The 12,518-nt window shown below is 31.4% G+C and overlaps 1 protein-coding gene across 8 annotated transcripts in view; it reads left to right on the forward strand.

Annotated features, from left to right (window-relative positions):
* Positions 1-322: 322 nt before the first annotated feature.
* Positions 323-12,518, forward strand: part of LOC119634706 (tropomodulin) — an 85,452-nt gene continuing 73,256 nt past the window's right edge. For 4 of the 8 annotated variants that reach the window (XM_038029023.1, XM_038029021.1, XM_038029022.1 and 1 more), the window contains exon 1: positions 323-658. In XM_038029023.1, the coding sequence (XP_037884951.1) occupies positions 464-658 (195 nt within the window). In that variant the 5' untranslated portion in view covers positions 323-463. The remainder of the gene's footprint in view (positions 659-12,518) is intronic. The other 4 variants (XM_038029028.1, XM_038029029.1, XM_038029031.1 and 1 more) reach the window with 2 other exon arrangements.

The raw sequence follows: 12,518 nt of genomic DNA on the forward strand, positions 1-12,518 counted from the left end.
AATATTTCTATTGAATATTTTTAATTATCCTTTTAATATATTATTCTTCAACTCTGACAACAAAAGTGTGGGACTTAGAAAATTACGGTTGATGTGCTCGTTAACTAAATAATAATAATAATAATAATCATAACAAATTAAATTTTCTTGGTTTTTTTTATTCATCATTGTTTTATAATTTTTTTAATTTTTTTTATTCTATTAAAAAGTGTACAATTGTTTTGTTATTCAAATAACTGAAATTAATAGAGCAAAATAAAAATTTCACACAATAGAAAAATAAAAAATATATAGTTGCTATATAACAAAGAAAAAAAAAAAAACAAAAAAGAAAAGAAAGAAGAAAGAATTGTTAAAACACGAGTCGCTAAGATTTTGAAAAAAATTTACAAAAATTCTACACTTATATGCAAACTATTCAAATATTGGATTAAAAAGATAATCATTTAAAAGCTTTTTGAAAATGTCGACTGCTCAAGAAGACATGTCTGGCCAACGTAGAAACTCGGTTCAAAAGACCGAGATTTTGGATGAAACCATGGAAGAAATCCCTATCAAAGAAATTGTTCAGGATACTATCGACGAGAACGGTGACGAAGTGGAAGAAGTCACTCAAGTTACTCGAAAAGTAGTCAAACGTACCATGAAAATTACAGAGGTAAGTGATCTTTCATTTACCTACAAATAAATGGCTGACAACAGTTATGTTGGCTTAAAGTTGCAATAATTTCGATTTAATTCATGTGAATAGAGGAATTGATTGATACATTGATGAATTGTGAAACCCGGTGAAAAAAATTCAGTATATAAACGATAGGAACGGCATGGACTGTAGGCAAATTCTTTATGACCGTGAATCGTATCTGTCCATCTGCTGTATTACTTCTATACTCTTATCTTTTCCATAGAAAACTTTTAAATCTCAAAGCATTGACTTATATATATGTATATATGGGATGCAGCCCGGCGTCACCTATATGTGATAGACATTTTTGGACAAAATTACTGCAGCATTTCTTGACGTGTTTCGTAAAAGGGTAAAAGGTATTAAAACTAGAGCCTCATTATTCGCGCCAAGTGGATCGTGTCATCACAGCTGCTGATGAATTGCAATCTTCGGGCAATGAAGACAACTTCCTAACTAATCCCACTGAGGATTTTGATCTGGAAAAGGCAATTGTCCATAAATGTAGTCACTTCTCTACACTCCCCCTTGTCGAATGAAAAATCTTGGGCTGTAATTGACGTTTTCCTCAATAGAGTAGATTGAATCGAAAGCTTTCTTCATTTCCCCAACAAATTCAAAGATCAGATTATAAAAAATAAATTCTAGTTTCAAGTCGTGCAAAACTGTTTATGAAAATCAATGGAATATAATTCTCTTTTTTACTTTGAACTTACATTTCTTTGCAACTTCAGGCAATGAGGTTAATTTCTTAATTAACCCGTTGAAGTTTTTATTAATAAAGATTTTGATTGCTAAGAAACAATTGGAATCTGGTTAGCATAAGTTTAATAACTTTTTTATATATCTCTTGATTGGTAGTTTAATGCACTTTACATACGTACATTAACAAAATTGTTGTTGCTGTGTTAATAATAAAAAACAAAGAAAAGCTGCTTTGAATAATAACAACCAAAGGGGCATGTTTCTGTTTGCATAAACCTTGAACGTATCCAAACCATACCATTAAAATATTAATTGGGGATGATTTTGTGTAAGAATCTTCAGGTACATAGCGTGACTTTACTAATTGCAACATAGTGTTTTTTAAATGCTAAGATTGTTTACTTTACCTCTTTCTTTTTGCACTTTCAAGCGATTGTGTTTATAATGCACGCATGCAGTTAACGTATTTAAGAATTTTTCTTTTAAAAACATTCTACATTTCTATCTTTCCTGCGATAACATTTTCCTTTTTTTTTTTTTTTTTTTTTTAATATCACTTTTATAATATGTATGAAATCAATGTCAAGATGGTTCCACTTGTTTAGTTTCAATTCATTTGAAGCAAGAATTTGTGCTTGAAAAGTAGCGACAATTCAACAAAAGTCCTTCCTATCGCATTAGGTCATCGTGCGAATAGATTCTGTTAATGTGCTGTTGATGCATTACATGTTACGCCCAATTATCTAATTCTCGGTCATGTTAAACCATTCAAAAAATAGGTTATTTATTTTGGCAAAAACAAAATTTAAATTATTTTTACCGCTTGTGCTATTCGCGATTAAAATTAAAAAAAAAGTCAAAAGACTTTAAAAGGTTTCAATGAATGAATCTTCTCTTGCACGTCATACATGTCATAAATTCAATTCAAAAGTGTGTGTGGCCTTAAGCGAAAATTTCAAGTGTTTTCCTTAAAACCTTACTGACTGGCCGCCGTTCGCCCGCACACACTCTCTCTCTCTCTCTCTCTCTCTAACGCCGTCTTTGTTTGTCTGTGCTTTCCTTATGCAGAAACTGCTACCTATAGCTTTATTTGGATTTAAAGTTAAGTAAGGTTAGGTCGGTTAGGAAAAAAGAAGCTGTTACTAGACTACCGGCTGTAAACTGTTAAGGATGAGGCATTGTTGCTCACAACTTAATTTAGTTTTAAAGAGTTTTCTGTGCTTTTGCTTACAATTCTAAGACAATTTAAGACATGTTTGATATCGTCTTAGTACACTAAAATAAACACACTTAAAATGCTTGCGATAGTAATAGAATCAGCTTTTATAGCTAGTAGTAGTGCGTACTACTATATAACAAAAGTAACAAACATAGTAACATTAAGTTAACCTGCTTTAGTAGTAACAGTAGAAATAAAGCTAAAGAGCACAAAGAAAGGGTAGAAGAAGAAGAGATGTATCAATTCCAATTTATACCTTAGAATTTATAAACTAGAACTCGTTAAACTGATGGGTACAAGAAGACATTAATTTTTTTTTTTTTTTTTTTTACGCTTTTATTCCTCGTTAGGAAGAAAAATAACAAAAGGATTATATATCGAAAGAGATAAACTTTTTAAAATACTTACTTCAAAAATTTGTCAGATTAAACTCAACGGGTTGTTGCGTTGGTTTCCCTTTGATTCAATATAACAATTCACTTAGGCGGGGCAAAAACCATTTCCCGCTCCAAGTCAGTAAATGTTTTGATAAACGTGAAATGTCGTGTCGGTGTAATATGTGTATGCGTGTACTGTCTACTGTGTGCTGATGTTTCCAAGCTACATATAACATGATCGTAAATGCGCACACACACACGCATGCGCACACACAAGCAAAATTATTTTAAACTCTATCTATAAAAGATTATTAGAAAAATATTTACAAATTAATTGACTGAGTTTCGTTGCACAAAGAGAAAGGAATCGATAAAAGTAGAGCAGCAAGCAACAATTTGTCCAACTTGCGAATATGTCAATGCCACTTAACAGCATAGGCTTCGTACGAGTCTTTATACAGAGATCGGACCATTTCTGAAACTATATAGAAAACTATGTACCACGCGATCCGCGTAAGTAATCGATAAGAATCGCGATTGCCAACAAGTCAGTGTTCGCGGAATCAAATCCCATTGCGTTAGAGCATATTTAGTCCTTGCTAGTGAGAATGAAGGCATGACACTTATCTCTTTCTGTTACATGCATGTGATGACTGCGTTTACCATCTGCAGGATGGTTAGCTAACGACAACTAACTGCGTTGAAGATCCATAAAAGAAGGCGGCATATTCACACGCATACACCAGCAAGGGAATTGCTATGAGAGATTAGTCAAATAAAAATTGTTTTATATAAAAAGAATAATATAATGAATGCTCAGTATGAATGGAAAACGAACCCATCCGCACTATTTATTGCATTAATTTCAATTTTTGACAATTTTTCAATATATTTATATGCTACGATTTGTTTTTTTTTTTTTTTTTTTTTTTTTTTTAAAATTTTTTTTAGGGGGAAAAAAATTAAAAAAAAAGGTGTTGTCTTTTTTCTTGTTTTTTAAAAATTATATATACATTTAGGCGAGATATTCATTGGGGATGCCCGTTGCATATCACTTTTTATGTGCGTTATATGCCAAATATTAAAATTATTGTGCCTCCACACGGGCAGACATAGAAACAATGATATCAAACACAAACAGGTGCAAATTTGTAGTTGTAATTAATTAAAACATTATACACGCCTTTGGAACGCATTTCCGGTTGGCTACATTAGCAGCAGCAATAGCCAAATACAAACGTATGCATATATGAAACAACAATAAATAAATACAATTAAACATAAACGTATGTGTACGCATGTATATATATGTATATATATATCGATTCTATAATATCTATGTCTACGATGTTTGGGGTTAGAATTCTATTCTAATGCAATCGGTTGTAAATTGAAAGCAAGCAAGACAATTATATTCGATCATGACCGAATCTTTTATCCCCTTCGCCGTTATTCTAAGTAAGATAAAAACAAGAAAAGAACTATATTTTCATGCTCCATAATACGGAGTGGGCGCAGCTGATTTTTGCTGTTTTCAAAACAAAAGTTGTTGTCGCACAGGCGTATGATTTTTATAGTCGCGTCCTGCAAAAAGTTTAGCTCCCTCTCAAATTCTTTTGCAAATTTGTAGGCGACATATTCATTTTCGTTAAGGGGAGGATGTTTACCATCAATACCACACAGCTGGATAGACAGACAGATGGAGAGGGAACAAATGGATATGTTCAGGTGCTTTTGAAATTCAAAACTAGCTAAGAATCTTGCCCCTTTCAAAGGAATTGAAAAAAAATTAAATTTTGATACACTATAATATAGGATAGGCCTGGTCAATTTTTCCCATTTTTGTGCAAGTACTACAGGTCCGCCCATAGGACATGCATTCAATTGCATTGTACATTTATCCGCTAGAGTTTACGAGTAATAAATCAAATATCAATTTTTCATTTCATTTGAAAAACGGAGAGGGTCTCAGTTTACGTGGCATTGTGGACGCGACCTATTTAGCCCAATTTCAATAACAACCTGCGTACAAGAACTGCCAATGATTTTGCCAAATTGAAAGTCGTTAGCTTAATTTTTGCGGCTAGAAAAATGATTAGAAACGGACGGACGGACAGAGAAGCTGAAGTTGATTAAAATTTGATGCTGATTAAAAACATATGCATTTTGTGGTATCTCTGATGTTTCCTTCTGGTCGTTGCAAACGTTTTGACAAAATGAATATACCCGCCATCTTTGGGTATGAAAAAGAAAGGAAAAAACTTCTCTCTACAGACACAAACTAATAAATTAAAATGCGTGTTGGTGCAACATGCATTGCCTGCAATATCAGCAGCAATCATGTCGCTCTAGACGAACTAAAGCATATTTGATAGCTATTTTAGTAACCCGTAGGCACGCACATACGCATACGCATACGCATACACACATTTATAATTTAACAAAATAATTGTCGATGAGTATTTTACGCTTTTAACAAATGTTGTCTACGCAGACGATAGCTTCAAAATCTGTCGGTCGGTGCATATATACGTTTCGAGTGGCTTTCTCTGATTTCTGAATTACCACAAAATTGTCAGCAGTTAAATTGAATTTTAATTGAAATGAAATTTAAATTGCAATTCATTTCAAAATAATATTTATTCCCATGAGGTTACGGCTAATGTTTCTTTCTGTTTTCTCGTAATTCGCTTACTTCGTAACATGTATAGATATATGCGTGCATGAGCATGATAATTACATAAATTGTCAAATGAATATATGTATGCAAGCATGGGATGCAATACAAATGTTTTTTGTCACACTTAATATATAGACAATGAATTTTTTGCATCAGAGAATCGAAATTTAATTTTGTTGTTTGTGCTTTAATTCCAAAAGCAAAATGTTCTTTTAAACAATTATTATTATTCCATTATTATTTAATAGGATTAAGTTTAATCAAATGAACTACTGACATGGATATTATATGAGGGGTGTGGAAAAGATAAAATAACCTAATAACAACAACAACAACAACAACAACTCTTTGCTAAAGTTTTCATATTCGGGCATAATCTGCCAACTCTTGTATTCGTTTCACTAAACTTCAATAAATCGATCACTCTTAGGTATGAATTAGCAGAGTCACGAAAAGCAGAAGACGGATCAAGAAATTGATTATCCACGCAGCCACGGGAATCGATTAAACGTAACCTACTACTAAAGGAAACTTTTCCAACATTCGTCAAAATGCTTGGACTGGTCGGACAGATCTTATTATGCAAACGGGTTAACAGGTCGTTAAGGACGATTATTGTTGCTAGGGCGGTCTGTGGAATATATTATTTCCTTTCAAGTCTACATGCTAAGCTAGAAGAAACATGTCCCTCTCCGATGTGGTTCTATAGTCTTTAAGTCGACTTTTGTGGCAATTATGGATGGACGAACTTATAGAGGAGCGATGCACAAAGAGATAAATCCAGAATATTGCGCGCCGTTTACCGTACGCGTATTTCTGGACTTTTTCCGTTTTTTTTTTTTTTTTTTGTCAATGTGTACCAATTGCGAAGGGAATGTCTCCTATTAGTGCAACACGGTGACAGTCGGAAAGAAGTGAGCAAGGAGAAAATGATGGTAAGCAGCCGGAGCGTAGTAAGGGTTATGCTTTTAGCGACTAAGCACTCACTATAACTTTGACCAAAAACTTTAAAAAGGGTAATCAAAGAGAAGGCCACGTTTATGCGCACTTGGAGCTACGTTCGACTGTATGTGGTTTCAAGATTTTATTTAAAGTTCGTTTTCCGTTCAAAAAAAACTTTTTACTGTACAGAAAATCTCAATATAGAATTCCATAGTGATATCTATTGAAACAGATAACAAATTTTCTTCTCATATCAAGATAATCTCAGCGGTCTCTCTACAAGTCGTCATATCCCATGCACGGGGTAAATAAGAAGCCTTTCATAATCCAACTTGAATTTTGTTCATTCAAAGCCCGATAGTGAGACTAAATCACGTATGACTCTGTCTCAAATAGTTATCCTTTTCGCTCGCGCGTCAGTCTAGTAAGTATAGAACCGTGTATTAATTAAATGGGAAAAATATGCGAATCTATTAAGAAGATAATCCTTAAGATGCATAAACTGCAGTTAAATTAAAATATAAGTTTGTATAGGAAATTTCAATGCACTTGGTATGAATGTACATATCGCAGAAAACATTTGGTGCCGTAGATACATAATCCAGGGCTTAGCCGGCCAGCTAGTATTGCATAGTGAACTGTATTGAGTGACTTTTCTACGAAATCTTTTTCATTGTTTTTCTTGTTTATTGTTCATCGAGCAAAGGGCATAGATGGACCCGGTGCAGCTTACAGATAAATTGACAAACTTTATAGATGAGTGTGTTTTTACAACTTAAATTTATTCTTTTCGAATAAACATGTAGCAGGCAAGCAACGGAAATGCAAGTCATGCATAAGATGACACCCAAAATAAAAACAACGTTTCCGTAAATGTTTTCCGTTTAGCAGGCACAAAGAGATAAAAGACGAAATTACAACAAACAAATAAAATATCAAAAAACTAATGTTTTTTTTTTTTTTTTCTTTCTTGTTTTGTTGTATTCATGTTAAATACAAATAATACAAATGCAGAACAAAAAGAGCAAAAATTATAAGAACAAGATGCAAGAAATTTATTTAAATCTTTTGTTGCAATTGGAAAAGAAATCAAAAATAAGAAAAAGAATAAAAAAAAAAAAAAAAAAGTGAGAAAAATAAATCAAATCGAAAAAAGGGAAAGAAATGTTTAAATAAATGTCTCTGAACAATAACTGCACAAATTTTTTGAACATTTTACATAATATACACAAAATGAAAAGCAACTATGACATTTATTGTCTGCGGTTTCTCATCTTCTTCTTTTTTTTTTTTGTATTTTTGAATACTTTTTCTTAAACAAATTGAAAAAATATCGAAATATTTTATAAATCGAACCAAACATAAAAATTTTAAAAATATATATATGTATAAATAAGAAATTATTTAATATGAACGGCATCGTATGCAACGGAGTATGCTTGTCGTTGGGCCTGCATATGTGCTTTCTATGAAATGAATATAAAACAGTTTTTTTATTGTTTTTTTTATTTAATTTGAATATGGTTTGTTTTATTGTTGGCATAACTAACCAGGAAACTATTGAAATGTTTTTTCCTTTTCCTTATCTTTTTTTGATTCTCAAGAAAATTTTGTAATTAAAAAAAAAAAAAAAAACATGAATGAATGCAGATAAAAGATAAAAATAAATAAAATTTCACCAAATTTTACATGCGTTGCTTATACGTATTTACAAATAGTTACCCATATGTTGTTTTGTGTTGCTTAATTATTATTTCAAGCGATCAATTTTTAATAATATGAGCCTAAATTTAGTTTTACTTTGCCAGCTCTTACCATTCGATCCGCGTCACGCCGTCTGTACCATAATTTCTTGGAAGTACTTGTAGGATTCCATTAATTTTGTTCGCATAAGCCTTTGAAAATGTTGAGCGTGTTCTTACTATAAATACTGATAGCAACTATCTTATGTTTATGTCTCATAAGCATTCAATATCATTGATTGTTTGAGAAAAATGCATTTTATGATTCTATTGCTTCTTAAATTATGGGGGAATGCTTCCCCGTGGGCTCAATTTTTGTAAAAACATATATTCACATATAATTATATACAATTTCATGAAGAATAAATAAAAACATTGTGAGCCGAGGCCCGCCAATAAGTGCCCAACACCATTTCCCTTCGTATAGTTGTTGATATAATGACTAAGGGAAGTGGTAGAAAAGTCATCCGATCCGAAGCATTTTCAATAGCACTCATCCTTTGGCAAATCCCATCAAAATATATCAAAAACTACGACCTCTAGGTTTAACATAAAAATTCAAGACGGCTAGACAAGCTTAGATCGATTCGACCGAAAGTGATATGGAACTCCTTCTGGATGTTGCACATTTTTGTTCCACAGGTGGTGTAGAGTATAAAAACTGAGAGAAATTTTGAAAAGTTCATGTTCGAAATTTTGTTTTTATCTCTAAGCTATTATAAGAAGCGATAAACCAGTTGATCCCCGGTTGTCAATGTATCTTTCGTAAATATTTACGCAATGTTAGAGAGAAACTTGTTATCAAAAAAAAAAAAAAATATATTCCATAAGCCCTATTGTTATCACCTCGTTCTCATCTTTGAGAATCATCAGCAAAAATTTCAAACATGTTCTAGAAAGTTCAAGGAGTCTACTAAGCCAAAAAAAAAAAAAAAGATTTTTAAAAAATTTACACAAATATCTGCATTACACGTCATGCAGTTATATATTATATTATTAAAAAAAAAAAAAAAAAAAACTCGAACAGAAATGTAATTGACGCTTCCAAGCTTTGAACGCAGGAATAATATAATAAGTCATTTAGTTAATAATTTAATAGCTCAACTTGAATTTTAAGCTGTAAAGCTGCCTATAAGAATCAAAAGAGCTTAGCAGGATAAAGAACATGCAAATAAAGAAGATTACAAACGAAAATTGAAATATGCAATGAAACGAAATTGAAGTAAAACAAAAAACCGCTCTGTCTTTGTTACAGAAATTATAAAGAGCAAACAAAAAAAAAAGAAAGAAAATCACGATAGGGGGAAAAAAACTATAACTTAAAATCTATATAAGAAAAAGATTATATACATTAACTTTTATACAATACAAAAAAAAAAAGCTTTGGTTTTTCAACTAACCAATAGGCTTGAAACAATCAATATCAAGTACTCGCCGCAAGGGCAAAGGGCAAATACATTCTGATGCTTCGTTTATCTTTCAATCAAAATTTCTTATAAAATGCATACAATAAGTGCTGCAATATGGATCATTAGTTAATTAAAAAATCAAAGATAAACTTGTATACAGAGGACAAATGAAATTGCTTTTAAATTACTTTCGCATAACTTGAGGGAAAAAGGAAAAATAAAAATGAATTTTACGAGCCTCGTAGTATAACATCATCTGGCTCTTTTTATTTATTGATCATATAACAAATAAGTTACAAAATAGAAAAGAATATCTTTTTCATTAAACGCACATGCAAATGCAATTTTCGATGCACACACAACTACATTTTTGCATACCCACACCATACGACTACACTGCTTATTCACAAGTACGCTGCACATATATATTTTTGCAGTGAGCACTCACTTCTTATAGTAAGCGTATATTAAGTTTAAACTGATATATCACTCAGGACGACATTAGGTGAGTTTAGTTTTTACTATAGATTCAGAATCATTTTCTGAATCGATTCAAGTCTTGTTGTTCATTTATCTCTCCGATATCGGTATTTCTTCGGTTTAGGTCGGCCAATTGCCGGATATTTAGATGAAAGCTCCAAAGTAGAGGTTTTTGTACACAACAACTTCTACTGGCCCTATCTGGCTATAAAATGGTAGATACGTTTCCATCTCTGGGAAACTCCGGTGCTGTGGGAAACCATGTTATATGACTAGAAGCGAACATAAAAAGACAGACTTATGTTCCTACTAGCGTAGTATATCGTGGTAATAGTACGGCATAGGACAGTATAGTGTAGTACTAGTATGGTAAAGTGCTAGTATAGTATAGTGCAGTACTTCAAAAGTGTAAAATAATATAGTATTAGTATAGCATAGTGTAGTAATAGTATAGCATAGTACCAATACAGTATAGTGCAGTGCTAGTGTAGTATAGTGTAACACTAGTATACTATAGTAACGTATAATACTACTGCAGTATAGTGTGTTTACTAGTACAGTATCGCGTATATACTAGTACTGGTACAGTATGGTAGAGTGCTAGTGTAGTATTGAGTATTACTAGTTTAGTATAGTCCAGTGTAATACTAATACAGTATTAGCATAGTATAGTATAGTATTAGTAGTAGTAGTTCAGCTTTCTAGGCACTGTACGTGGTATAAAATTAATTTGTGATGCGTTATTCAAACTGCTCTTGAGACGTACAGGGTTTTCGGGATTTGCATATATTTCAACAATTTTATATCGCTTTTACGGTCGGTATAAGAAAAAGATAAGAAATCGGGGAAATTCAGCTCCGGTAGTCAGTCGACTTAATCGTCAATTTTGTTAAGCAAAATTTTGGTTTGTTTTCAAATTGAAGTAACAATAAAGTATGTAGGTATAACCATGGAAAGATATGAATAAATTTTCTTCAGATTTTATATTTCATAAGAAAGCATGGATTTCTAATCGACATGTGTAAATGTTACAATTATCTTACCCTGCGGAGAAAACAATATTAGATAAGTAAAAGTAAACAAAATAAACAGATCAGTAGAGAAGAGCGCATATATAAATAAATGAAAAGCAATAAAAGAAAAATGGAAATGCAAAAAAAAAAGAAGAGAAATATACGAAGCAGATAACGAAAAGTTCAAACATATCTATACATGTACATATATAATACGTATTTATATATAATATCCGTTTATGTATGTATGCGTATTATGTATTGTAAATAAAAATTGATGCCAAAAATTAAAAATTCTTTTTTCTTTCTAATATAAAATAAATACAAAATATCATATACATGAATGAATGGGAAGAAGAGAACTGAAAAGTTTTTTTCCCTCTTTGTCTAAACGTTTATTTATTAATTTTTATGTATTATGAAAACTTTGATGAAATTAAACAAATTAAATGAGAAGAAATATTCTATATATTAATATATTATATAGGAAAAAATTAATTTTTATTATTTGCTCCGGAAAATTTTATTAAATATTTTGCATAAATGTTATGTAAGCGAAATGACTTTATTTAATAAATTGTTTTTTCTTCATCGAAATTCATTAATAATCGATTCACGTTCAATACATTAAGCAGCGCCGCTAATTGTTAAAGAAATTTCAGCCTAAATGTACTATGGTTAAAATTTAACCTAAAGCCATTAATTTTTTTTATTTTTGACATTCAAAACAGATGTTTTTGCTTTCTTTTAAAGGCGAACACTTTGACATTAATGAATTGCATGTCACTTGGAAGTGAAATAAATATAAAATATAAAAAAATTTTTTTTTTTTTTTTTTTTTTTTATTAATGAAAGAATCATTATGTTAAAGTTGAATAATATCTCTTTCAAACGACATTTTTCTTTTACATTATTTAAAGAATTTATTAAGAAACATTTGAAATCGAAAGCCAAAAATTGATTACGCACTTCACATAGATCCTCGGAAGACTGGCTTAATGAAGCCCCTTTCTCTAAATAAACTTAAGTTCGCTTCATATCATGAAGCGTTACTTTGTAAAGGGCTATGAAAATTTAACCTTACTTTTAGAAGAAAATTTATAAAATGAAATGCCTAGCAGTTCGCTTGAAATTAAACTAAAAAGCAGTCACCTCTTATTTAAGGTGTAGTAATAAATTGTTTGCGTTGAAATTGATTGCTTTATGGTCCTCAAGACTATCACTTTTTACACAAAATCTCCTAAAGCACTTTCTAACTGTTTCATA

The sequence above is a fragment of the Glossina fuscipes genome, unplaced genomic scaffold (genome assembly GCF_014805625.2).
Source record: "Glossina fuscipes isolate IAEA_lab_2018 unplaced genomic scaffold, Yale_Gfus_2 3, whole genome shotgun sequence".
NCBI classification, from domain to species: Eukaryota; Metazoa; Arthropoda; class Insecta; order Diptera; family Glossinidae; genus Glossina; species Glossina fuscipes.